The sequence below is a fragment of the Plectropomus leopardus genome, chromosome 18 (genome assembly GCF_008729295.1).
Source record: "Plectropomus leopardus isolate mb chromosome 18, YSFRI_Pleo_2.0, whole genome shotgun sequence".
NCBI lineage: Eukaryota > Metazoa > Chordata > Actinopteri > Perciformes > Serranidae > Plectropomus > Plectropomus leopardus.
In genome coordinates, this window is record NC_056480.1 from 7,831,772 (window position 1) to 7,857,546 (window position 25,775).

At 43.7% G+C, this 25,775-nt stretch overlaps 1 protein-coding gene across 2 annotated transcripts; it reads left to right on the plus strand.

Annotated features, from left to right (window-relative positions):
- Positions 1-314: 314 nt before the first annotated feature.
- prrc2a (proline-rich coiled-coil 2A) lies at positions 315-25,601 on the plus strand. 2 transcript variants are annotated; one of them, XM_042507104.1, is made up of 16 exons: positions 315-408; positions 6,891-7,042; positions 9,303-9,480; positions 10,991-11,087; positions 11,205-11,286; positions 11,421-11,564; positions 12,040-12,281; positions 13,021-13,109; positions 13,237-13,388; positions 14,119-14,221; positions 14,338-14,527; positions 15,044-15,596; positions 16,046-16,302; positions 16,530-16,833; positions 16,928-17,150; positions 18,331-25,601. In XM_042507104.1, the coding sequence occupies exons 2-16, from the start codon at positions 6,928-6,930 to the stop codon at positions 21,425-21,427; spliced, it is 5,826 nt and encodes a 1,941-aa protein (XP_042363038.1). In that variant the 5' UTR covers positions 315-408; positions 6,891-6,927; the 3' UTR covers positions 21,428-25,601. The 2 variants fall into 2 exon arrangements, with proteins under 2 accessions (XP_042363038.1, XP_042363036.1); XM_042507102.1 differs by lacking the exon at positions 315-408 and adding an exon at positions 476-597.
- The last annotated feature ends 174 nt before the right edge of the window (positions 25,602-25,775 follow it).

The following is a 25,775-nucleotide window of genomic DNA, read 5'->3' on the forward strand; positions in this document are numbered from 1 at the left end:
CCACATTTCTCTGCAGCCTTTTTTTCTCTCTTTGCAAATACAAAGCTAATGTTTGCAAAGCATCTTTCACCTTCACTCCTCATAATTATCAGTAAATATTACAGCTGAAATAAAGTGGATAAATCAAGATTCTCAAGCGAGGGTATTCTACGCTTATTTAAATGCACAGTCAATGCGTAAAACAATACGAATTATTATGTTAACGTTTATTTCAACGCGTTTTTTAAAAATAAAAGTCGCATTTGGTGCCGTTACTGTAACGTTAGAGGTCCCAAACGGCTTCCATCTCACGGAATCACTCAGTAGCCGTTGACGGCTCTTTAGGAGACGGATCGAGTCCAGTATTACAATTTTATTTTCTCCCTTTTCATTTATTTTTTTGGAATAAAAAAAAGAAAAGGAGCGCAAGTAAGCCGAACACCTTCTTTGTCTATACAGTACTAACTCACTGTTACTGGGTGCAGAGACCTTTATGTGTTTGACTATGCAGCAGGATAACGTTGCTTAGCTAGCTGGGTCACTTGCTAGAAAGCTACGCGATAGCATAGCTAACCTCATTCTGCGATACAACCTCGAGACAAGTCGGGACAAGACCAGGTCAGTGGCCGGAATATTTTGCATGTTTTATGCAAAAACAACAAATAGCTGAATTGTATTGATCAGAAATGAGCACTAATATCCTTGGACACGGCTTACTTGGCTTACCGGAGAGGATGTTTTGTGAAGGGGCAGTCTTATTTTTTCTGGCTAATGTTAGGTCTTGCTTGTTAGCATAGCTTGGCTAAGTGGTTAGCTAGTCATATTAAATGGTCGTTTTTTGGGAGTAAAGATAGATATATACATTTTTTGAGAATACTGACTACTAATTTAAGTTGTTGTTGGAATATATGATAATGTTTGTTTGCTAAATGTGCGCAACTAGTGTTAGCGGATGGACGTTAGCGCAGGATGTGTAGCTATAGCTAACACAGTGTCAGTTCAAGATACAGTAGCGTTAGTGAGCGCTACAAATCAGTGTTTTTCAGGCCAATTAACCCTGCTTTGCCCATATTGCCAGTGTCTTTACATAACGATTATGTGTTGACAAGTTGGCTTCGTTAAAACTATGCTACACAACCGGTTATATTAACGTTAATATGCACCGGGCCTGTCCGCACCGCCATTTTGTTTTGTTCGCCTAATAAAATCTTTTTTTTCTGCGTTGCCCTGTGCCTCCCACGGACGATGCATGAGCAACAACATCGACGAAAACGTCCAGTCGTGATGTCTGTGTGTGATTCAAAACGTAGCACCTCACAGGGCTGAAGAGCAAGAAGCTAATTGCTACCGCAAGGTGCTGAGAATACATTATGAAACATCAACGCAGTCCCCCTCCCAACGCGAACACTGAGGCCCTGTGTTAGCCGGCTAACCTCAGCTAGCACTGCGATAAAATGTATATTTATGCGACTGCAGCCTCAGCAGTTTTTACTTTATATATTTGATGTAGTTTACAACGTCAATTGCCATAGCTACATGCCGACTCTTCCCAAATATTCTCATGTTTACCGTTAGCTTTAGCTCTACAAGGCCCCTTTTGTGGTATACGTTACTGCAGTTATGGCTCGGCAGTGTAGCTGCTGGCCCCCGTTAATCCCCCTACAACATGTAGTTGACCGGCCATCCCACGACCTAATTTCCTAAATCTCATCTGGCTATTGAGGCACGGTGCATTGCTGCTTTTCATCCCGTCTGTATGGTGTGTTTATTTTTTTCAGTGATGTGTATATGGGGAGATAGATTTGTCTCAGTATTATTTGTGTGTACAGATCCACAGTCTGTGTGTCAGTGTGTGATCTGTGAAACGATTTTCACAATATGAGAGAAAAGTAAATATAAGGGGCAGCTGCAAATACACAAACAAATTCCAAAAATAAAAAACAAATCTGAAAACATTCGGTTTATATATAAATGGAAAAACATTGTATTTCTTAAGTGTGTATAAGGAAATAGATTTGTCTCAATATTATTTGTGTTAACAGTTTGACATTAAATATGTAATCTGTATATACAGAACATCTTCCATAAGAAGCTCAAAAACTATTTTCCAGATTTAAAATGCAGCTGCAAATAGAAAAACAAATTCCAAAAATAAAATATGGAATCTGTGAAAACATTTACTTTACAAATAAATGTAAAACTTTTGTGAATATCTTTCTAATATCTTTATAATATTTCAAACAGATATTTGTAAATCTAGATTTCATTTGTTAATCTCAATTCTAAGATCACTGAGTTGCAGTTTAGGCACTGATTTTTTTCATTTTCATTTGTGGAATTTCTTTGTGTATTCGCAGATCTGTTTAATTTTTGCAAACTACTTTTTGTGAATATAATTAGAATCAGAAATACTTTATAAATCCCTGGGGGTAACTGTGGTTCTTGACAGTCGCTCTGATGCCAAGCATAGAGAATTGTACATGGTAGAAATAATAAGTACAAGCACAAAGAATATAAATATAGAAAATAGAAATATAGTAATAATAAAAACCAATTAGCACTAGTATGTAAATAGTCAAAATTATAAATATGCATAATGTGCTGAGTGTGTAAAGTGTGTAAAAATATAAAACTATGTGCCTCATTCTATGATACAATGTATAAAACTAGTATGTAATAGAAATAGAGCATATGTGTATGATGCAACAATGAGCAACACAATGAATACATTAGCAAGAAGAACGATAAGAATATATGGGCTACAATATATTCTACATATACAATATGTGTAACAAATTGCAAATTTAAACTAACATATCTTTTTTGTATTTGTAAAAGTTGTTTGATATTTATAGGCTACACACTGAGTGAAGTTACATGTGCATGAATAACCTGTTCATGAGGCTTATCCTGAATATGATCCTATTCGGTATATGGTGTTTACATAAGCACAGAGAAATCGGTTATTCATCATCTGCATATACATCTTATTTTCTTTTGGAGTACTCCAGCCAGCATATTCAGGTTTCTCATAAATAGAATACATGTTTACATGCTTTAACACAAAGTGGATACTCCAACAACCCGATCATAAATAGGTTATTAATGTCCATGTAAATGCACTGAATAACACACAGATTGTCGATCTCCTTACACAATAATATGTGTATTATAGTCATTGTGGGTTTTGTCAGGATTGTTAGTGTGCAGTAAAAAAGCAGTTGGCTTTACATTTGAGCATTTTAGCGGTGTTTTGATTGTGGTTTCATATTCATCTTGGTTTGAATCAACCACTCTACTGCTGTTCACTGTGTGGTTGGTATGAGCTTTGTTGCAGTCATCTGTTCGGGCCGACTTGTTTTTCTGGTATAGTGAAGACTGATGGAGCTTTTAGGACTCGTGATTCCATTAATTCTTTTGGTCGTGTACATATTCTTGGGTCAATATTATGCAGAACAATATAACAATGCCATTGCTTGAAGTCTTTGGTCAGCTCCAAAATCGCTCCTATGGTCATTGACCATGTGTATTGCCTTGCATTATTTCACCATAGCCTCCAAAGCAAGTGTATAAAATACATATAAAACAATGACAAATCCAATCTTTATCCTTCAAAATGAGATCCATGAGATTTGTAAACAAAACCACTTACAGAGAATAAACAATCCCACTATCTATCAAAATAAAAGCACTAAAATTCAAATATTTGGTTGACTTCAATCATGTAAAGAGCAAAATATCAACTACTGCCTCATAGTTTCCAAAATTTGTTTAAATGAGGGTAAGCTTACATGATTTGAGTGGAATTTGCATATTCAAGAAACAATTAGTTAAGATGCTTAGCATCATTGTATTACGGTTAAAGGTGTTAATATACGAAATCACTGTAGTGTGGAAATAAAAAACACATAGAACATTTAACTATTTGAAATAAATTCAGAAAAAAACAATATGTTGAGGTGATATGAGATGATTGAACAGAGAGGGGAATAGGCATAGTAAGACAAGGTGCAAGATATGTAGGTTGTTCCTGATTGTGTAATTTGTGTTTTTGTTGTAAATGTGGGTGTTTCATTTTGATCTATTCTTGTTTCATCTTGAATGTTTATTTTTTGTTAAATTTAACTGAGGTATGTCTGGTGAATACTGGGGAGGAAAGTGGGACTTCATATTTTTTTATTAAATTGAAAAAAGTGGTAGGATTTGATAAGTATTCACTCTACCACTCTACTACCCTTCTCCTTTTTCTAAATGAAATACATATGTTGTTACGGAATATGTCTGTGGTGTTGTTTTCTCGCCTGTATTTTTATGTTATTCTTTTTTTTCCCCTTCGTTTTATTTTGTATGCTCCAAATAATAATCTAAAAAATACCAGTGTTATTTGTAGCATAATAATCTGCGGAGAATCATTCTCTGTAATTGTTCCTAATGGGAGTTGGGTGGAGTGAGGGCAGCTGTTTAACCTGCTGCATGCAGCCAAATCACTCTGAATTGGACAGATGTCAGCGCCGTGTGTTTTATTGATGTGCTGTAAAATGAGTTCAAGCTAAAGGCCTGGCAGTTGCCATGGAGCCAACCCTGTCTCAAGGCAAGGCATAGAAGAATATAATTTATAATGTGTTGCCATCGAGACCTTGGTTCCCTTCTTTTGTACAGTATTTTCTGGGATGAGGTGTGCAGTCATCTGCCCACAATAATGTGTATTTAGACTGGCATGTGTAATACCTGCAACACAGACAGTTCCTTAGGCAATGTTATATTACTGATACTTTTTAAGGATTGGTTTGTTAACCTAATGAGCCAGATCCATGGGATGTTGTACAGGATATTTTTAGATGTATGATTTAGCTGATTTAAAGAAGCATTTCACTTATATGAAGAAGGTTCTTACATAAAATTAGGCCATCAATTAACACAAACACTTTTGAAATTGGTGCTACGAGACTGGAAAAAATATAAAAAAAAAGGACTGTGGCATTTACTTTTGCTCGAGGCAGAAATCATACAACTACCAGATTGCAGTACACCATACCAGGCCTAGAAGTGCTCCTGCTGGTGGGTGACATAACGTAAACTTGTCAGTTTGACAAAATGACTTATTACAGTTAAATGGTAAGATAAAACATGTTTCTGAAACATTTGGGGCGAGAAAACGTTAACAGAATTTTGGTTTTTATTTGATCAGTGCAGCTTAGTTTTACAATTTTTTCTGTCTCTGTTTTCACTGTGTAGGAAGCAGTGTGTTCTCCTTCGCAGCTGAATGTCACTGCTGAGGTGGATAATTGATCTGTTGATACGTTCACAGCTGATCAGATCGATAGATGAGAGGAGGTATTTGCAGATTTTTGTAAGTGAAAGACAGTTTTAGGCCCAGCAGAATGAACGGTTCAGTTTATCTTTTATGCTCCTGATGTTCTGCTGCTTGTCTCTGCTGCTACTGCGCTGCAAATACCTCAACTGTGTTTTAATACGGCTCTTAATTAACAATCCAGCTCCAGTGACACCATGGAGAGAAAAATTAGACTAAGGCGGCCCGCCATAGTCTTTATAATTAATGGGAAATGCTGGTGGGGCTGGCGGGCGGACGGACTGCGTGCACTGTAAAATCCCATTGTTGATTGGAAAAAACAGTGGAATTCGGATTTTATCTTCATGGGCAGGTCTCAATTTATCTGGGCGGGCCACCCAGGAAGGTTATATGTATGGGAAACACTGGTTTCTGACATGATTTTAGGCAAGAAATAGGCAGCGCATGAACATATTCTTGATTTCTTTTCAATCAGCACGGCCTAGTTGTACCGTGTGGTCAGATTTCAGTCAGAGTTTGAGAGAGTTCGAGATCTCTTTGTGTTTGCAGTGGTGGCACGGCTGACGGGTATCTAGGCACTGGTTAGATGAAGCGAAGGTTACCACAGTTCATTGAAACATACTACCTAAACAAAGCTGGTTAAAAATCAGCCAAGTGTCATGAAATTGTTGCAGTAATCTTCCGTTAATAATTTTCCTCGTCATATAACATGACGACAAATTTATTTTCTGTAGCTGCCAACGTAACTGACCTGTGATGTTTTGTTTACAATCACAATCAATTTTCTCCCTGCACTGCATCTCTCCGATGATGTGTGACACCTAGCTGAAATTTTGGTTGAGCAGAGTTTGAATCTAATATGTTTGAAAAACACTTGGCAAGTGCTGCAAAAAGTATGATTAAATACATGATTAAAAAGTAACTCAACTTACTGGGAATCCTTGGTTGGATTTTAGTTGTTCAGAAGTGAGATGTGATCTGTTTCAGTATTGTCTCTTAGGCTTTTGGATTTAAGCCACATTGCTTTGTTGTTTTTGTGAAGAACGTGCAAACTGTAAAGTTGTTGAACTTCCTTTGAGGCTGAGTTGTTACTCTGGAAAGCCAAAATGACCTAAATAAACTGGCAAACATTGAATGCCACAGTTAGTCTATAAAATGTCCTAAAATATCTTTTAAAGGAATTTTTATTGAGGATAAACCTTTTAATTTGGCTTCCCTTAATAATTTTTTTAGCTTATTTAATATATTTAACTTTAACTGTACAGAATTAAAGTGCACGGTGGCCAACAGGAAATTTGTATAGTTTTAGTGAAAACTGAAAAAACATCTGTGAAAAACAGCATGTCATATATTGCTACAACAGTTGCTGCAAGTTTCTCTATGAGTTCTTGATTATATAACCCAAATCCAGCTGTAACATCCCTCATTTAAATATTTGAGGTCACATGTTCAGAAGGTTATTTTGATGTGTGTGACAGTTTCTGTTTTTTTTTTGTTGTTTTGAATGCATGCTTGAACAATCTGCACTTTCACCCTCACTTTCTATGTACGCCAGGTGTCATATCTGTCTGTTTTTGCCTCCCTCTCTCTCACCCCACAGTCTCAGGGCTCACCATACTCAATGAGCGGACAGCGCAATGTCAGAGCGCTCTGGGCAAACTGCAAAGGGGAAGGAAGGCAAAACCAAGTATGCGTCTCTCAACCTGTTTGATACATACAAAGGAAAGAGCCTTGAAACACAAAAGCCTGTTGGTGAGTATTTCGCTCCTGTCACATCCATGCTTTCATTGTCACAACATACAGTATATCCACGGGTTGTCCTCTCCATCTTTCTGCCCAGGGTATTAGTTTTCAGTATCGCTTGCCTGTCAGGCTCTGTTTATGTTCAGCCACTTTTGTTTTGTCACCAAGGATGTACGACTTGTTTTGTAGATCTGCTACGCACAGTAGGATTTACCCGCTGGCTGTGTGATTAAAAGTGCATGCTTCTGCTGTGTTGTCTCCTGACACCATGTACTGCAACTGTGATGCATTAGTCTACTGTCTCCCTAATAGCTCTGGTGCTGATTCTCAGCGCAGGAAGTGGATGATGTGCTGCATCTCTTAACCGCCTGCCAACCTGGTTTTGCTGATGCTGTTAATATCATTCAGGCATCAAGGATATTTACTACTCTTATTTATAAGGGCTGTGTATTGGCAAGAATCTGGCAATAGCTTACAAAATATAGGGCTTATGATTCAATATATTGCGCTACTTTAAGCAAGGTGGTATAATGCCACTTTTTGGATGTCTAATTTTAGGAAAACAGTTATAATATAAAGAACACACCACCACATGCATAAAAAAGTTAGCTTTTTTTAAAAACAATTTTGAATCCAATCAGAACAGTTGGATCTGTATGAGTCCTGCATCACGTCAGATGACCTGCAAAAAAGTGGTTTACAGATGGATTTTTGTCTTAATTTTATTTCCATGATTAGTTTTGGATAAAACAAGAACATCGGGGTTGGTTTGCAGGTTTCGGATGATAAATATATTGAAATAGAATTATAGTAAAACATTATAATTCCACAGGGTTTTTAACATTTGAAAACTACTGACTGTGTGTCGGCTTTGTCTTCCATGGCACCTGAAATATGAGACCCGCTTCAATCAGGCGAATTACTAACAGGCACGTTAATAATGGGAATATGCTGCTCAGTGTTATGAGAATAAGCAAAAAAGTAATAATTTAAATTGGCTTTCTGGAATTAGCATCTGTATGAAATGGCCCAAAATCACCGCTTTAAACATGATGGGTCGGGTCAGGTTGCAAAACTATGCTAAAAAATACACCAAAATTGGCAAAGAGCGGCCTGCAGCAAGCTGCCATGCAGTGGTTATGGAAAGCTGAAGCAGGCACTATAGATTCTGTGGCGAAGTGCAGCCTAAATAAAAGTTGCTGATAATTTCATTTGTAGCAGCCAATCAGTACATGTTGACTGACGTTATGAAGAGCATATGTGACAGTGGCGGGGATGGTGCGGTATTGCGTGTTATGCTACTGGGGCAGGAGCAAATTTTGAAAAATCAAAAATCAGCATGACACGTACCTGTACTTGTATCAATCACAGTCCTTTCAACATTGCAACAAAAAATGTAAACAATTAAAAAATCAGTGCGCTCTTTTGCGCACCTGGAAGAGTGTGCACCACATATAGGCTGTGGCCTTTTACTGCATATCATTCCTCCCCTCTCTCCCACCTTTACTTTCAATCTACAGCTGTCCCGTCAATTAAAAACTGTTTTTGAGAATCAATACAGTATCACAAAACATAATAGCGTGAATCTGAAATGTATTGATATTTTCTTAATACTTATAGGCCTTAACACCTGTCTCAGAATGTTTTCCATCTGAGGCCATACTATAAGAAGGAGGGTGAGGGTGACTGTTTCTCCAGGCTTGACGTGTCAGCTGAGCCTGGGAGCCACTGAGCCTGACCTGAGACAGAGGCTTACTTGTGGACGCTGTTTGACTTCTGTGCTGAGTCCCCAGTCGATGTTTTATTCAGAAGCTCCCCACTAGATCTAAGCAGCTGTCCCCGTTTCCAAACTACAGACTTCCCCCTCCTACATAGTGAGGCCATGCACTGCTGTGGTTTCTGAGTCTCGAGGAAACAAATAAGGGATTTATATTCAGCACAGCTTCACTTTTTTTAGAATTAGAGGGCTTTTCCATGCTTCTGTGAGCATCAATATCCTAATACTTTTCTATAAACTGTAATTGAAGTGGGTTTGCTCAGTGTTTTTAATAACATCTAGAAGTTTTTTTTTTTTATAATCCTCATTCATCAGAGTCACTAGACTGAGACTACCGAGCCTCAAGCCTTGTTGGTTGTTCAGCATCCTAATTGCGCATCCAGTAAACGCCACTCTGTCATCAGGCTGCTCCCTGCACCCAGTAGATTTAATTGGTGTTAGGTTTCAGTCGTCCATCTGCGCTAATGACCTCCTTTCTCTTCTTCATATCAGTTCCCCCCCGCCATGGCCTGCAGTCTCTTGGTAAAGTTGCCTCCGCACGGCGTATGCCACCCCCTGCCAACCTGCCCAGTCTGAAGGCAGAGAACAAAGGCAACGATCCCAACGTCTCGCTCGTTCCCAAAGACGGCACAGGATGGGCAAGCAAACAGGAACAAGCGGACCCAAAGAGGTAAGCTACCGCTTTAGTGACTACTATAGGAAGGAAATATTACTTTGAAGTTTTGTCTGTGCTGAGGCTGTCTGTTTGCTGGCTATCAGACAGAATTGTCAACTTCTTACACTCTGTTTTCACCTTCAGTCTGATGTTGCGTTCACTGTAGCTGATTTCTGTGGGGGAGGGGGATTTAATTTTCTGTAACCAATCACTAGAGGCCACATATCTGCTTGAATCTAATGTCATGTGAAGTCCACTTTGGGTCTGCAACATTACATCACTGGCGTACGCTTATGGTGCACCACGAAGGAGGAGCCTGCACGCTATTATACACTTAATTGCGGCCGGTTAAATTTCATTAGCAAGAGTGGCGTGTACGTCACCACGACTTCGTCCCCCATACAAATACAAGTCAGTAGAGACTGATAAGACAGAGAACTAATGACTGTCGTTCTGGCTGAAACAAAATCACATGATGAACATAACTTATGCAGGCAATTACTGCAAAACTTCAATTAATAACTTGGGCTATTAGTTGCTTAAACCACTGAAGTCAACAGGCTTATATTTGGGACAGGTCTCTGTATGGGAAGGGCTTTTAATTCTTTTCATACAAAACTGTTGCTCAGCAAAGATAGGAAATGCACTGAAATTGTTTATTCAAACCTCTTTTTTGCATCTCTCTTGTTTACTCTGCGAGTATTATAGTCTTCTTAGGTGCTCATGGTTTCAGTAAAATGAAATAAATGATTGAATTGTAGAGAGTCTTACCAAGCTAACCTTGTGTGTAACATATCTATACTGACAAAAGTTTATTTACATTACATTTACATTTATATCTGTATGTCTGATGTAAGCAGCTAAACATCGTAAGCTCCAGCAGGGGGTCGCCACACCAGACTGGTAAAAGGGACTGGACGATAAATTATGACAGCCTTGTATTTAAAGTTGTACAGTATTTATCTACAAGGAAAGCTACTATGGTTTTTGCCCCGTAGACAAACATTCTTTTGTCAGCCGACAGTTTTGTGGTTGCTGCCACTGGCTGACCGATTACACTCCTTTTAAACAGCTTTCCCGAAATGAAGCGGATCCACTGATTCGTATTCATACCAAGATACCTGTTTTGCCAGGGTTAAAGGAGTGAAGCGGAGTGAGATACAACAAACCACAATGTCGGGTGATATTGAGAAGACGTGTTGACTTGGAAAAGCCATGATGTGGCGTCTATATATCTTGTCTCACTTGACATTGTTGTTATCACTCCTCATTGGTTCCAGCACACTACTTGACAACAGCATGAGATGGCACAATAAGGGCATTAGTTCCGCCCATTGCGCCAATTGGCCGATTTTTTTAAAAAAAATTTTTTTTAAACTAAGTACCTGCCGTTTAATTTCATGATGCCAGACCAGAATCAGTCATCTCAAACTATGTGGATCTGGCAGATTCAAAGATGTGGATCCAGGCACTCTATCTCGTCTAATGTCTCCTGTTTGCGATTTGTTTCTTTTTTTCCTCTCAGTACCGATGCATCGTCAGCACCGCAGCCGGAATCGCAGCAGCCTGTGGCTACACCGACACCTGCACCGACCCGCCCGAGAACCCCGCCAGCTTCAGAGGTACAGACCAGCCCGAAACATGACTGCAAAGTCATACGCTTAGTTGAAAATGTGTTATGGCAGCCATAGTTGACATGTATCATATGGTGATTTTCTCTTTGTGTGTGTGTCCCTCAGGCTCTGGCCCCAACTTCAGCCCAGGCCGTAGGGGCAAGGTCCTGGGCACAGGCCAGTGTTACACATGGAACACAAGGGGATGGTGAGTAATACTTTTTCTATATGTCTTGTATTTAATTTCTTTCTATTTCTTTTTATCTATTTTACCATTTAAATTTATGTTTTATATCGTTTATTTCCTTTTTTTTGTGTTTTTTTTGTCTTCCCTTTCTGCAGGTGGAAAGGCATCAAACCTACCGTCGCCATTCTCTCGCGAGGAATTTCCCACCCTGCAGGCGGCTGGCGACCAGGACAAAGCTGGCAGAGAACAGGGCACTGCAGATCAGTGGTATGGGCCCGGACCAAGCCTCCGCCCCCAGAGTGAGTGATGACCACTAAATCTCATATTATTGATCAAACAGTCCGTTAGTGAAGTCAGTGGTGGTTGGAAGACTTCTCTCAGAAGGTTATTTTGGTGTGGCGGGGTTCAGTTGATAACAGGGCAAAAAGTCAGTGAGCTTTTTCCTATTAATTATTCATTCGGCCGGTTTTATTGGTAGAAAAGCAAAACAAGATTGTACATAATGTGTTTGTATTAGTAAGCTTCAGTTTGTGTTGCAATGTGCTCGCCAGCACCAAATTTAATAGGTAACGAGAAAAAACAAAAAATAGTTTCCCATTTATTCACTTCAAATGATATGACAAAACTTTAATCCATTCATAATATTAAGTAAGAAGTCTTAGCTGAAAGGATGTGATATATTTCTGCAGTAATGGCTTGTAATTTTTGACCTTATTCCATTAAAGCCTATAAACCACACTGACCGCTCTGTCCTCTCCTGTGTTTTGTCCTCAGACGTTACAAGTTGGCGGGACGGTGGGGGCCGAGCCCTGGCGCCCACCCTGTCTGGGGAGGGGGCAGCGGAGGGTGGCACTTGTGGGGCTCTGGTGATGGATGGGGCAGCTGGGGTCCCCCCTCCGAACTCTCAGTCCCACGGGCCACCTAGGAACCCTCCCGCAGGCAGCCCCGCCTTGCCCCTGCCCCAGCCTCCCGTGGGGCCCGGGTTCCCACAATACCGGGGGATCATGCCTCCCTTCGTAAGTTTTCCTCATTTTTCTCTCTGTTTCATTTCAAATACTCAAGTATATTAAGTTTAGATATTGTTTTTCTATTGCGACACAGTTGTTTTGCAATACATTTTCAGGGCCCGTAAATAATGTAACATATGTCTGTAGGTGAAGTGCAGAGTTTGCCAGTGTGGCACTTTCTTTTAGAGACATTTGTTATTTTAATGTTATTTCTGTATACATTAAAGGAGCTACATGCATCATTCAGAGCACATGTATCATTCAGATTTTGTGGCTGGGATTGTCTGCTCACGATTGTCAACATGGAGGAGGCTGAGCTGGCAACTAGGAGCTAACGGTGCTAACTCTAGAAACACAGCTAACAGTATTACCAGGGGGAAACTGCAGGGTGGGCGCTGTTTATCTTGACAACACCATCCCAGTATCAGTGGTAACTGCCTTATGAGCACAGTGTAGAGCGACAGCGGTGAGTTATCCAGTGGAGCATACTCACATGCTCATGTGGCCAGACTGTCTACCACAGCAACCCACAGAGAAGCTCAGATTACAACACACTCAGAGAGAGCATGATTTCACTCTCTGCTCAGGACACCATTACTCTGCTTTATCTTTACATGGCAGATAGCTGTTTGCTGCTGTATTTATGGTCTGAATGTCGCATACAGCTCCTTTAAAGGCTAAAAACTACTACAGATACTGTTAAGGCAGCTCTCCTGATTAAATAGAATTTGTTTTTTGTTTTTTTCAGATGTATTCTCCCTACCTGCCCTTCCCGGCCCCCTATGGCCCTCAGGGGCCCTACAGGTACCCAGCACCTGGGGAAGGGCCTGCTCCAAGGTAAGTTCCCCACCAAAATCAGTTGGGTTTTTTTCTACTATTAGAGTGCTATTAGAGTTTATTCACATGGTCTTCTTTCTTCTATTGAAGTCCAGTTTTCTTATCAAGACTCTCTCACCTCTTTCAGGTTCTCTCGTGGGCAGGGGGGTCCTGACAGCAGGCCTCAGGGTGGCCCACGTGACGCAGGCGGAGAGATGGTGAAGCGACCCTCCATCCTAAAGCAGGATGACCTGAAGGAGCTAGATGAGCTGGACCACGATGGAGATGAGGGCTGGGCAGGTAAAAATGGAGAACTTGATTTGATTTGGTTTAGCTTGTTTTTATCCGTAAGCACTGGAAGACAAATCTGGATCCACACAGAATGTAGAAAAATATAGAAATGAGAAAAATCTTTACAATCAGATTGTCCTTTCTTACAAGCAAGAAAAAACATTAATACATTTGTGTACACATCAGAAAAAAGAGAATCACATTATCTCAAATGTAATCATATTTAATCTTTGTTAAAGACTGTTAGGGTTTTTATGTGTTTTTCTATTCAAGTGGAACAAAGATGGAGTTTGTCCTTTTTAGTGAAGCATTTTCAGTTAATTTAGATCTCTGCTATAGTAAACTAGAAATGCAGTGGCTTTCATTTTTGCTGATGTGGTTCATGAGAGCATCCAGCCCAATTTAATTGTGACATTAAAGTATCCTAACATATTTCATGTTGATTTAGTGCGTGTGTTGGCAAATGATTTAAGGAGGCGATGACACAGTGGTAGCAGGTCAGATTGATGCTTTCTAACGTTACAGATGTTTCTGCATATCATATTTTCTGCTGATCCAAGCAGAGGTGTTCCAGTCACTACAGTCGGCTTAGAGGAGCAAGCAAGAGGGAGGAGGGGGGAGGGTGAGAGGGGAGTGGAAGATCCGGTTTATCAGAGTGAAAGATGATGAGTAATGTGTAGATGAGCTTTATGAATGTTTGTCACAAACATGGTTGAGATTTTTTCTGGTCTTTTAACAGGAGCTCATGAGGAGATCGATTACTCCGCCAAGTTGAAGTTCAGTGACGATGAAGGAGACGAAGAGGTTGAAGAGGAGAGAACCGAGAGCAAGAATGACTTGCGGTATGTCACCTTCAGTCTGTACCACTTCAAATTATGAGTTTTTTGCCTTAAATGTGTGACAGTATTATGCAAACAAAACATTTGTTTGATGAAACCTGATAATTTCTTGTTCTCAGTGAGCAGCAGAGGTCCCAGGATGCCCCTGCTGCAACGTCTCGCTCTCGAGCCTCAGACAGCGGCGGCGACACCCGCCGCACTCCTCCTTCTAATGCTGACAATGGCCCCCAACCCCCCTCCAGCAAGCCAGGATGGGCCGAGGAGGGAGGCAGTGGCTGGGGGGGCCAGGGAGCACCATCCAACTATCAGGTAGCACGCTGACCGCAAGCAACAAGGCGTTGCCCAGACATGCTGCACTTTGGCTGTTAGAAGTTAAAATTTATAACGTGGGACAATTTGGGCATTCTTTTTAGTGAAGACTTACTTGTGGGCAGCGCTGTGTTAGTGTGTGTGTTTGTGTCAGTGTAGATTATTGTGGTGGAGCATGGCTAACTGTGTCTGCCTGTATACAGGGGCGTAGGCCTGGATTGGGTGGTTCCCGGGAGCAGCCCTCCCCCCCACCTGGGCCGCTCCTTGGACAAGGGCCTTACTCCTTTTACCGACAGGTAGCCATCCAAACGGGGCCTCATAGACAAATCATTTTTATCATTATCTCATCCACCGCCCCAGGTCTTATGAGTCATCCTCAGCTTTAAGTTTGCGTTTTGCCTCTTGAGTTTTGTTTCGGTTGATTATAATCATTTGTACATTTCCTCTCAACAAAATTGTGGTTTTGTCATCTTTAGAGTTGAAAACTGCATAATAGAGTGTCATATAACTTTTCAGGACCGGTCTCACAACCAGGGTGCTTCTCAAGGCCCAGGGAAGCCTGTCCCTGCCCCGCTCCAGCCAGCAGCAGGAGGCCCCTCTCCTCCCGCCCAGCCAGGCCTGCTGGTCCCCGGACCCCAGGACAATGATGAGGATGAGACTTGGCGTCAGCGCAGGAAGCAGTCCTCTACTGAGATCTCTGCTGCTGTGGAGAGAGCACGTCGACGCCGCGAGGAGGAAGAACGTAGGATGGAGGAGGAGAGACGCGCGGCCTGCGCCGAGAAGCTGAAGAGGCTGGATGAGAAGCAGCAACAGCAGCAGGGCAGCAACACAGGAGGAGGTGGTAGCAGCAGCATAAGCCCCAGCCTCGATGGAAACTCTACAGCTGCCACGGCAGGCAGCCCCAGTCCATCTATTTCAGCATCTGCATCCTCGCCCAACATCAGCCAGCCCCCATCCCCCTGTGTGGACCCCGAGGAGCCTCCGGCGCTGGTTGTCCAGCCGGGTTCCAGTCCAGGAGTCAGCGACCGACAGCGAGCAAGCAGCAACAGCAGCTACGACTCTAGTGCTGGTGAGTTTCACGATGATATTTGCATGTCATTGGTATTGGAAGATGACAGCTTTAAAATGAAATATCAGCCCGACAAGAACATTTCTGCCAATATGACAGACCGTAAGATGACACTTTGATTTGATTTGGATTTTAATCAAGTGTCATTACCGACCCTTGAATGAAGAGATTTTAATTATTTGAAATTGATCAAATTTACCTGGTTTTGACCATCATCAAAACTGTCTCACGGAGAGCATCATCCAAACTTGTTGAAGCAGATGACTTATGAGGAAAAACAAAAAACGAAAATATCAGCATATCAGATATTGGCAAAAATCCTAGATCCTGCACCCGTACTGATGATCACTAATGTGGTCTAATGTGTTTAATATGACAGTTTTTAATAAGGCCTCCATTGTTTGATTATAGCCCCTAATTCAACCCTTCAACTTTCCCTCTTGGTTCAGAAGCCCAACAGTGTCCGCAGCCAGCTGTGTCGCAGCCACAGCAGCCCACGCTGGACGTACCTTTACCAGGAGAAATTAAGGAAGAGACCATGGTCGGTCCACACATCCGTGCAGGAGGTGGAGGTGAAAGAGGAGTCGACCCAGTGAAGATAGAGAATATTGGAGGGGGAGCAGGTCGTCAAGCTGGTGGTCCTCCCGGCCAGGGTTACTCAAAGTACCAGAAGTCTCTTCCACCTCGATTTCAGAGGCAGCAGCAGGTTAGGATTTGTACTTGTCTATTTCCTCGAGTACAGATTTTTTTGAATGGTTGTTGCATTTTAGATAAATTTGGCTTGTATGTTATATTCAGACACAAAAATTATTTCCCAAACAGGGCTTTGTATTTTGCTACCAACACTGGCATGCATTTATAGATATGTCTGATATTTTTGTTCTTAATTATCCTGGGTGTGATCATTTCCGTTTCACGTTTATTTCTCTGTAGGAGCAGCTCCTGAAGCAGCAGCAGCAGTGGCAGCAGCAACAGCAGCAGCACAGCCAGGCATCACAAAGCCAGCTGTCCCCCCAGCCCCAGGCTCCACAGGGTCCTTCACCAGGTTCAACACCCCAGCCAGGACCTGGCCCCAAACAGGGTGGAGCCATGTATCAACCCAGCAACATGGTCCGACCTCCGCCCCTGCCAATGAATTTCGACCCTCGCTGGATGATGATGCCCTACATGGACCCCCGCATGATGCAGGGCCGGCCTCCGCCTATGGACTACTACTCAGCAGGCATGCACCCGTCAGGTGAGTGGATGTAGTTCAAGTAAACAACAAGACTTGTTTTGTTGACAGTGTCTGTTTGGATCTTTTTTTAATAGATAATTATTCACTATCGCAGGGCTCATTGGACGTGAGCGGTCTGATTCAGGGGGATCTGGTTCAGACCCCTTTGACAGGCAGCAGCAGCATCCGGGGCACCCACACCGCGGGACCCCCCCAATGGATCCTAAGCTGGCCTGGGGGCAGGAGGTGTTCCCTGGCGGAGGGGAGGGCCGAGGGCTAACTTCCCCTCTCAGGCAGAAGCAGGCGTTGGAGGATGAAGATGTGGCCAAAGGGCCGAGGTATGGAAACACAAGTCAGTTTGGAGGAGATGTAAAGGGGACATATAACGCTCATTTTCAGGTCCATGTTTGTATTTTTTGTGTCTAAAGGGACATGTTTACATGCTTTAATGGTCAAAAAACACTATATTTTCCTCATATTGTCTGTGCTGGAACACCTGGATTCACCCTCTGTCAGAAACGCTCTGTTTTAGCGACTGTCTCTTCAAGCCCCCCTCCTGAAAAGCCCAGTCCCGGACTTGTTCCAGAAATATGATCCAAAATCGTGGAGAAATTAACAACATCTGCAACCAAAATTACACATTTGCCTGATGTTACTATGTAGCATGAATCAGTGTATGTAGGCAACGTTGGATTTGTGTGCCTGGAGCAAATGACCAAATGAAAAAAATCTGTCATGATCTGATGTTGGCTATTCTTGAAAGTCTAAAAAACACTGGGAAAAGCATTCAGAACAGCCTTAAGCCTGAAATTGTTGCTCACGATTATTACTTTTTTAAAGATTATTTTTTGGGCTTTTTGCCTCTATTTCAGAGGACAGTTTTAAGCATGAAAGGAGGAGAGCGAGAGAGTGGATAACATGCAGCAAAGGGCCGAAGTTGAAATCGTAACTGCGGTCGCTGTGGCAAGGGCACAGCCTTTGTGCACGGGGCGCCTGCTTTACCAACTGAGCTACTGGGTGCTCCCACAATGATTACTTTCTGTACATTTACCTCATTATTTTAAAACTTTGGCCAAATTTTATATGAACATGTGTCATTGTAACATTGCATATATGACAAAATAATGGAAAGCATAATAGGTCCCCTTTAAATTAAACATATTCAAAGTAAATTTTTTTAAAAAAGTTTATGGATGCTATACCTTTACAATTTTGCAGGAAAGTTTATGTTTTACTCTCTCTTGTCAGTGCTTTTCTGCTTTAAAATGTTTGCTACAACAATTGTTATATGTACTAAGAAAAATGTTTTCTAAAGGTGCTATTTGTTTCAGGGCTCCTAAATTGGATTGCTGTAGATTGTATGGGTGTTTGAGACTCTATCCTTTCTCTTTATTCTGCATATGCTCCAAATACTCAAATTGTAGGGGACAAAAGGTTATTTTGTAATACAAGTTAACCAGCCCTTAAATTTAATACATTAACCAATATTTTTTATTCTTTCTATCTTCTTTATCGTAGGAGCGACACTCCTCCACACCGCATGCGAGAAGGTGGATTGGGACCCATCCAGCAGCCCAGCTCCACCTCTGGGACTTCCAACCAGACTCCACCTCCTGTTGGCACTCAAGTTGGGGCGCAGGGTGGCGGCCACCACCCTCATCACTACATGAGTGGGCGGGGCAACTACAGCAACTTCCCTGACCAGGGAGCAAGGATGCATCCCCACCAACAGCAGCAGCAGAGGGCGGAGAGGGGGAACCAGCCGCATGGCTACACCCACCAGGATGACGGGCCTCCACGTGGGTCTCAGCAGGGACAGATATGGGGAGCCCCGCACCCTCACTACGATCGCAACGGTCGTGCTGATCACCCGCCTGTTGAGAGCAACTCTCATCTCCACCACCACCACAGCCACCACCCTCAGCAGCCTCACTTCCCGCTCCACCCTCATAAGGCAGAGAACAGCCGGGACAGGGTCGTTGAGGCCCCCGCAAAGAAGACAGACTCTTCTCCTCCAATCCACCAACCCTCCCTCTCATCCTCATGCTCCTCCTCCTCCTCATCCTCTGCCAGGGAAGATGGGAACGTCAAAGTCGCCCTGCATCATCACCCATCACAGAGAGAGGGTGAAGTTGGTGTCGGGCACAGTCACAGTGAAAGAGGCAACAGTGGTGGAGCCGGCAGTAGCAGCCATGTGAAACAGGAGAAAACAGGCCCGGCGTATGCTCCTCACTCCTCCATGACCACGAGCCCACCTCCCGCTCAACATGGCAGTCACACGCAGCAGCAGCAGCAGCAGCAGCTGCAGCAGCAGCAGCAGCAGCAGCATCCCCATCCCAAAGCAAACCAAAGAGGGGGCCGGGAGCACAAGACAGAGACCCAGTGGGGCCCACGCCCCGGCAGCAGCAGCACAGGTGGAGGGTCTCATGGTAGGAGGGCCAACAATGCAGGAGGTGGCAACAACCCCCGAGGAGGGGAGGACTCCTCCAACACTCCATCGGACCACAAACCCTCCAACCAGACAGGAGGCAGCAACGCCAACAAGAGGGCCGGCCCTATCAAGAAGCCGGTGCTGAAGGAGATGAAGAGAGATGGAGGGGAAGCTGATGGAGGAGAGAAAACAAGCTTTGGGAAAGATAAAGAGAAAGATGGAGGCCAACCCATGTCCATGAAGCAGGAAGCCTCCTCCACCTCCCAGAACACATCAGCTCCATCTAAAGACGAGTCAGCTCAGACATCCAAACCCAGGAATGGAGGAAAGGAACGATCCTCAGGAGGAGGAGGAGGAGGAGGAGGAGGAGGCGGGGGCAGCTCAGGCAGAGGGCCCAAAGACGCAGACACAGCTGTAGGATTTTCGGGGTCCTCCTCCAGGAGGGACAGGGACCGCTCTTTTGAGAGAGGAGGCGGCGCCTCTCACCACCATGGAGTCCCCGCCAAAGGCAACAGAGCCAGTCGTGGAAGAGGGGGGGAGTTTTACGGCCGTGGGCGTGGTTACCGCGGCACCTATACTGCTGCTGCTGGGCCCACTGGTGCCAGTCGGGGCAGAATGGGTGGCAGGAGTGGCAGAGACTACCGCTCATCTGTTGGGAGTGGCCACCACCATGAGAACAAAAGCGAGGGCGGTGGTGGCAGGCACGGTCAGGATCGGTCCCAGCATAACCCGGCGAGGGCCAGGAACCGGAGTGAAACCCGTAGCGAGGGGTCAGAGTACGAGGAAATCCCCAAGAGAAGGAGGGAGAGAGGCTCAGAGACTGGCAGTGAGAGCGGTGCGAGCGATCTCGGTCACTCAGACAAGGAAGAAAACCAGAAACCCAACACCAAGAACGGCTCCGATAACGCCAACACCACCGGGAGTGGAAACATGTCGTCTGCTCCACCCAGAGGCCCCCAGGCCCGGGTCTTCACCCCCAGGGGCGTGCCCTCCAGGAGGGGAAGAGGTGGAGGTAGTGGAGGAGGAAACATCTACAGGAGTGGTGGGAATGTTGGAGGACCACCTGGGGGACACAGGGTCGGACCCAGCTCAGCGTCTCACGGCGGGTCCTCCAAGTCGTCATCTTCAGCCCGAAAGCAGCAAGGCCCGCCTCAAAGCTCGGGACCCAAAGACACGGGCCGCGAGAGAAATGGAGGAGAGAAGAAAGACAAGATAGCTGATGCAAGTCAAACTCAGAGTCAGGGGGCCAATCCCCCGCAGCCGTCTTTACCGGCTGCGCCTCCGCCCACTTTGGGTTCCACTGAAAATGGAGGAGTTGTGACTCAGCAAGCTTCAACCAACGCAACGCCAAACTCTGGAGGGCCAAATGCGCTTCCTCTTCCTGCTAACCGTGGGTTCCCTCCCAGCGGGTTTGAGCGACCACCTAGACGTCGCCGTCACGGGCGGTCCCAGCACCAGCAGGACAAGCCCCCCCGCTTCCGGCGACTGAAGGAGCGAGAGAACGCCGCACGCATCAACGGAGGAGTGGGGGTCATCGGAGGAGGAAGGCCCTCCTCTCCTTCCCTGAACTCAGTTCAGGACAGTAACGGAGCCCCCGTCTCTGCTCCCGTCACGGCCAACGCCCAGAATGCTAACCACAACCCCACACTAACAACCAACAGTAACAGCGGTGGCGGCCATCTGAGCAATGCAAACAGTCACCACCATCACCACTACAACCAGAGCAACGCCGGGCAGCCCCACGCCCAGCACCACCACAGCCACGGTGCTAAGTCCCCCGACTTCACCAACCAGAACTCGGACCAGGCCAACGAGGAGTGGGAGACCGCCTCCGAGAGCAGCGACTTCACAGAGTTCAGAGACAGGGAGGGTGGAGGAGGGAAGTCCTATTCCTCTCACCACCCCCACCACCTGGGGAGGGGCGGAGGGGGTGGCGGAGGTGGAGGCGTGGTCGACCGTGACATGACGGGAAAAGAGCCCTCTGCGAATAAAAGAAGCTTCTCGAGCCAGCGACCTGGCATGGAGCGGCAGAACCGGAGGGTCAACCCTGGAGGAGGTGGAGGCGGAGGGGGAGGCAGAGGCCCACGAGGCCCGCCCGGTGGCGGCTCCGGCGGCCCCGGGAATGGAGGCGGCAACCGCGGGGAGAAGCGTGGCAACTGGCCCTCCCCTAAAAATAGAAAGTGATGAAATATTTGTAAAACATTTCAGATGAACCCCACCCACATTAAAACCATCCTCTTACATCTTAATCCCCTTTTGATAATTACGTCATGGCTTATCTGTTGGCATCCCAAAACATATTAGTGCATTGTACAGTACATGGAGATGGTATTCACACTCACGTTAGCGCCTCAACCCGCCCCGGTCACCTCTTTCCCTTTGCATCAATCTACTATCTACCGTCCGTTATTGTAAATTTCTCCATTTGTTCCGTCTTGCTCTCCGTTCAGTTGTTCCCCCCCTTCCTCCCCTTTTACCTCCCCTCGAGAGTCTCACCCCAGTTGGATTTGACAAGCATGTGGTTCTGCAGATGGGAGGTGCACGTCGTTTTTGACCGAAGACACTCACACACACACACACTCACATATACAAGCACAAATATGACATCTTTACACAGAACACATGCGGTCATGTGGGTGCAAAATGAAAACAAAAAAAACCAAAAAACAGTGGGATTAAAATTGGCAAAAATGTTTGGATCGGGCTAATTTTTATATTTATGTACCTGTGTATATTTCTACCACACTTTGGCCTTGGGTGGTATTCAGTAGTGCAGTTCTGCATTGCTTCCCTCACAAAGGGAAAGAGTGCAGCAGCGTCATCTTTTAACAAGAACAATGTACCATAAGATGTTTTCTCTTTGTGTCTTTTTTTTTTTTTTCGTGTCAGTTGAGTTTGAGCCTCTGGGAATTGTTAGGGGTGTGTGTTTTTTCTTCTAAAAAAGCAGGTCATTAAAAATACCTTTTTACTAAACCCCCCCAAACTCCTCCTTTTGCTGACTTTTTGGTCTCCTGCAAACTCTGTCTGACTACTGTGATTGAAGTACTACTGCTCAGTGCTCACCTACACTTTGATCACATTGTCTTTAATATCAATGTTTCTGCTGCTTGTTCAGATAGACGGTGTGGTTTTTCTTTTTTTTTCTCCCCTCCGCCCCCCACGTTGTTGACCTGCTCTGACATTTCATTAGCTCTTGATTTTTGGGAAATAAAGGCTTTTTTTTTAGCCTCATCGTAGCATCCTCCTCCTTACCTGCATAAATTTTCCCAAAGTTTTACTCTCATTCGTGAGTTTTGTTTACCCTATGAAGACTGTAATGATAGCTTGATGGCTTTATTTTAACAACCATTATTTCCTCAGCGACTTACATTTTTTTTTTACAAAAACACTTTTTTCTCTCTAAAGTTGATGAATCTTTTCAGGAGGGGGGAATATGTTGAAGGGAAACTTTGGCATTTTTCAACCTGGAGTTTATCTTCCCACGTTTTTGTTTCTGTGACCGATGTGAACAACAACATCTGAAATTGGTCCACTATAGAGAGATACATCCGGCAGCGGCAAAAAAGGGTGCACTGTCACTGTGCGTGCATTGAAAGTGGTTCATTTTGCCACAGACAGGCTCTAATTGTTATTCTAAGTGTCTGTTTACTTTAAGCTTGATCTGGTCTCTTGTTTTTGTGTCAGTGGTCGCTCAAGGAGAAGTCTCGATCTGATAAGCAAATAAATGTGGACAGTCATTAAATTCAAAGGCCTCATTGACATTGTCGAAATCTGCAAAATAATCATCCAAGACATCCACAAAAATTTTTAAGATAACACTAAACTATACATAATTTACTCCAACACCTTGCTGTTCCTTTGCGTTTCCAGAGTTTTCTTCCTGCAACAAGTCACGTCTCATGAGATTTTAGAACAAGACCTCATCTTTAGCGAGACTTAAGCCGAGACCAAAGATTCACGAGAAGACGAAACCTTTTTAGATCATTGCAGAGAGAAGTTGCAGCTGAGTGAACCGGCCGGTCCGAGCTCGACTCAGGCCGGCTGATGGAGTCACCTGCAGCTCAGCTGCTCGAATCACCAGTTTTTAGAACATTTTCACCTGTTTTAACAACTAAGCGCCTTGTAGCACAGTCAGCTGGCCGAGTTAAAAGAAAACAGACTCAGAAGGCGTGTTTGCCTGCTGCTACATTCTCTGTCCCTGCTGAACCGTCCGTCCTCACAGTGTGCCGGACAGCGGGTCGCTGCTCGCCGCTCGCTGCTCGCTGCGTGTGCTCATGTCATTCACATTAACATTAACTGATTAATCAGCACTGCTTATTGGAGTCATTGTGGCATATTTATAATGAATCCTGTGAAGCTGATGCTTAGGTCATTTTGTTTATGTTGGTGTTTCATTACTGCAAGAAATGCAACTGTAGCAAGTATCTCACTCCAGAAGCTACACATTATATTCAGTCAAAAAATGAGCCTGAAAAGCTGGAAATCAGAACAAAAAGTACCGAGTTGTTGGAGATGGTGCATCGTTTTGTTGGTGTGAAGCAGGATTTGAGAATGTTGCAGACTGGTGCATTGCAAGTCGCTGAATGTTTCAACTCGTCTCGGTGCGAATCTTTGGTTTGAGCAGAGCTTTAGACAACGCTTAACAACGCTGTCTGTACTCAAACAAAACGCGCTGATCACGCGCTCGTGTTTTTAGCGTTGTCTTCTTGCAACAAGTCACATCTAAGCAAGACTGAGAGAATAAATCAAGGTAGAGGGACTCGTTCTAACGGACGTACCATGATGGTGTACAGTTGCCTTATCTGGTTACACTGAGAGCCTTTTGGCTGCATCTCTTTCTTAATACTGGACTCTTTTTTTTTTTTTTTAATTGTTCCCGTCAGTCGCTTAGCGAGAACAATGTGGGAAAATATGATCCAGGTTGCAAAATTTCAAACTTACTCTGTAAATGAAAATGTAGGTCGTGATTGAATTAAGAAAAAACTTTCATAAAAATTGTTTATGCTTCAATAGGTAATTGAATATGTAAAGCACTCCTTGTAGTATAAAAAAAAACATGGTTGCTGTTTTTTTTTTTTTTCCTTGTGTTTGGTTTTGGGCAAGTTACATGTGATGCAACAGGACAGGTACTCTGTCTGGGCCCAGAGTACAGAGCTAGGCTGAGTATTGTACTATTACACCCCCGTCTCTCTCTGTGGAGACTCCTCACACCAAGAAAGGACTACAACCAAGAGCTCCTTGTCTGAGGAAGTATTTCGGGATGGCTGTTTCAGTACACGGTGGCAACCAGAAGCCCAAAAGAATTGAATCCAGGACAATGCTGTTAACACGGTTTCAAAGATTTCACTCTATAGCGCCGAGCCGGAGCGTAGAGGAAATATTGGATTGATGTAGGATTTCACACGTAGTTTGTATAAGAGACATAAAATGGCACGCGGAGGACGAACTAAAATTCATGCATCAATTCTGTCACTGCTGTAAGTTGGGGTTTGTTTGTTTACTGACAACAGTTTGAAGATCGTCTCTGGGATGTCGTGCGTAGGGCATTGGATGATTTGTGTGCGTGCTTGTGTGTGTGTGGCATGTGTGCGTTTATCGGTGTTTGTGTAATAACTTCGGGGACGGGGTGGGGGACCAGAACATGAATGGCAAGCACTTTCTGCCTTGTTTGCCCCACACTTGATTTAAAACTGATATTATTAAGACAATTCTACTGTTTTCTTAAATACATCCGCATATATACATTCAGCTGTGTGTATACGTTCATGCAGTGGAGACATCACCCGTTTATTTTGTGTGTGTGCGTGTGTGTAATTTAATCATACATTCTTCAACAGGCAAGCGAAGTTGGACATATTTTATTTTCTCACTTCTAAGCATGAACACACGCCCATGGGTGCAGCTTGCCTTGCCTGTTAACTGGTTTATACATTGATAGCTGTACACTTAACACTGGCTCAAAGAGTCCTTCATCCCTCCTTAACTCTTAATGTTGATGTGCGCATTATTTTATGTACCCATGTTAAAAGAAAACAAAAGTAGTGTATTCCAGAAGAAAAAAAAGAAAAAAAAAAGAAATACGCAAAGATTGTACTATGTTTCCAGCATTACCAAGGTACCTGGAGTGGTTCAAACTGTTTTTTAGCATTTATGGTTTTATTAATGGAACCGTAATATACACACATGTATGTATATTGGTATGTATCTAAGTTTTGTCTACCCCAACTTACATTCCCACAAACAAAATGTTGCCATTTTTAGTTCAAGGGAGCAATGTACAAGCAGAGAAGTGTCTTATTATAATAAAGTTATACAGAGAAGGCAAAGTTAAATAAACTACTTTTGATTTAATGGAAAATGTGAGCGCACGTCTCATTCTTCTTTAAATATTGTGCAGAAAACTTGAGCAGGACTGGATGAATAAATTTTTTCACTGCACTTTTTTTGACTTGTCATGGCTTGAAAATCAGAGGTGTAACTAATAATTGGTTTTATTATGTTTATAGGTGTGTCAGTGAACCATACCAGTGAG

Bases quoted from the DNA above. Each gene is read 5' to 3' on its own strand.
- prrc2a (XM_042507104.1), top strand. From the start codon at position 6,928: ATGTCAGAGCGCTCTGGGCAAACTGCAAAGGGGAAGGAAGGCAAAACC. The intron at 12,282-13,020 runs GTAAGTTTTCCT...TGTTTTTTTCAG, and splicing joins GGGGGATCATGCCTCCCTTC to ATGTATTCTCCCTACCTGCC. The intron at 16,834-16,927 runs GTGAGTGGATGT...TCACTATCGCAG, and splicing joins AGCAGGCATGCACCCGTCAG to GGCTCATTGGACGTGAGCGG.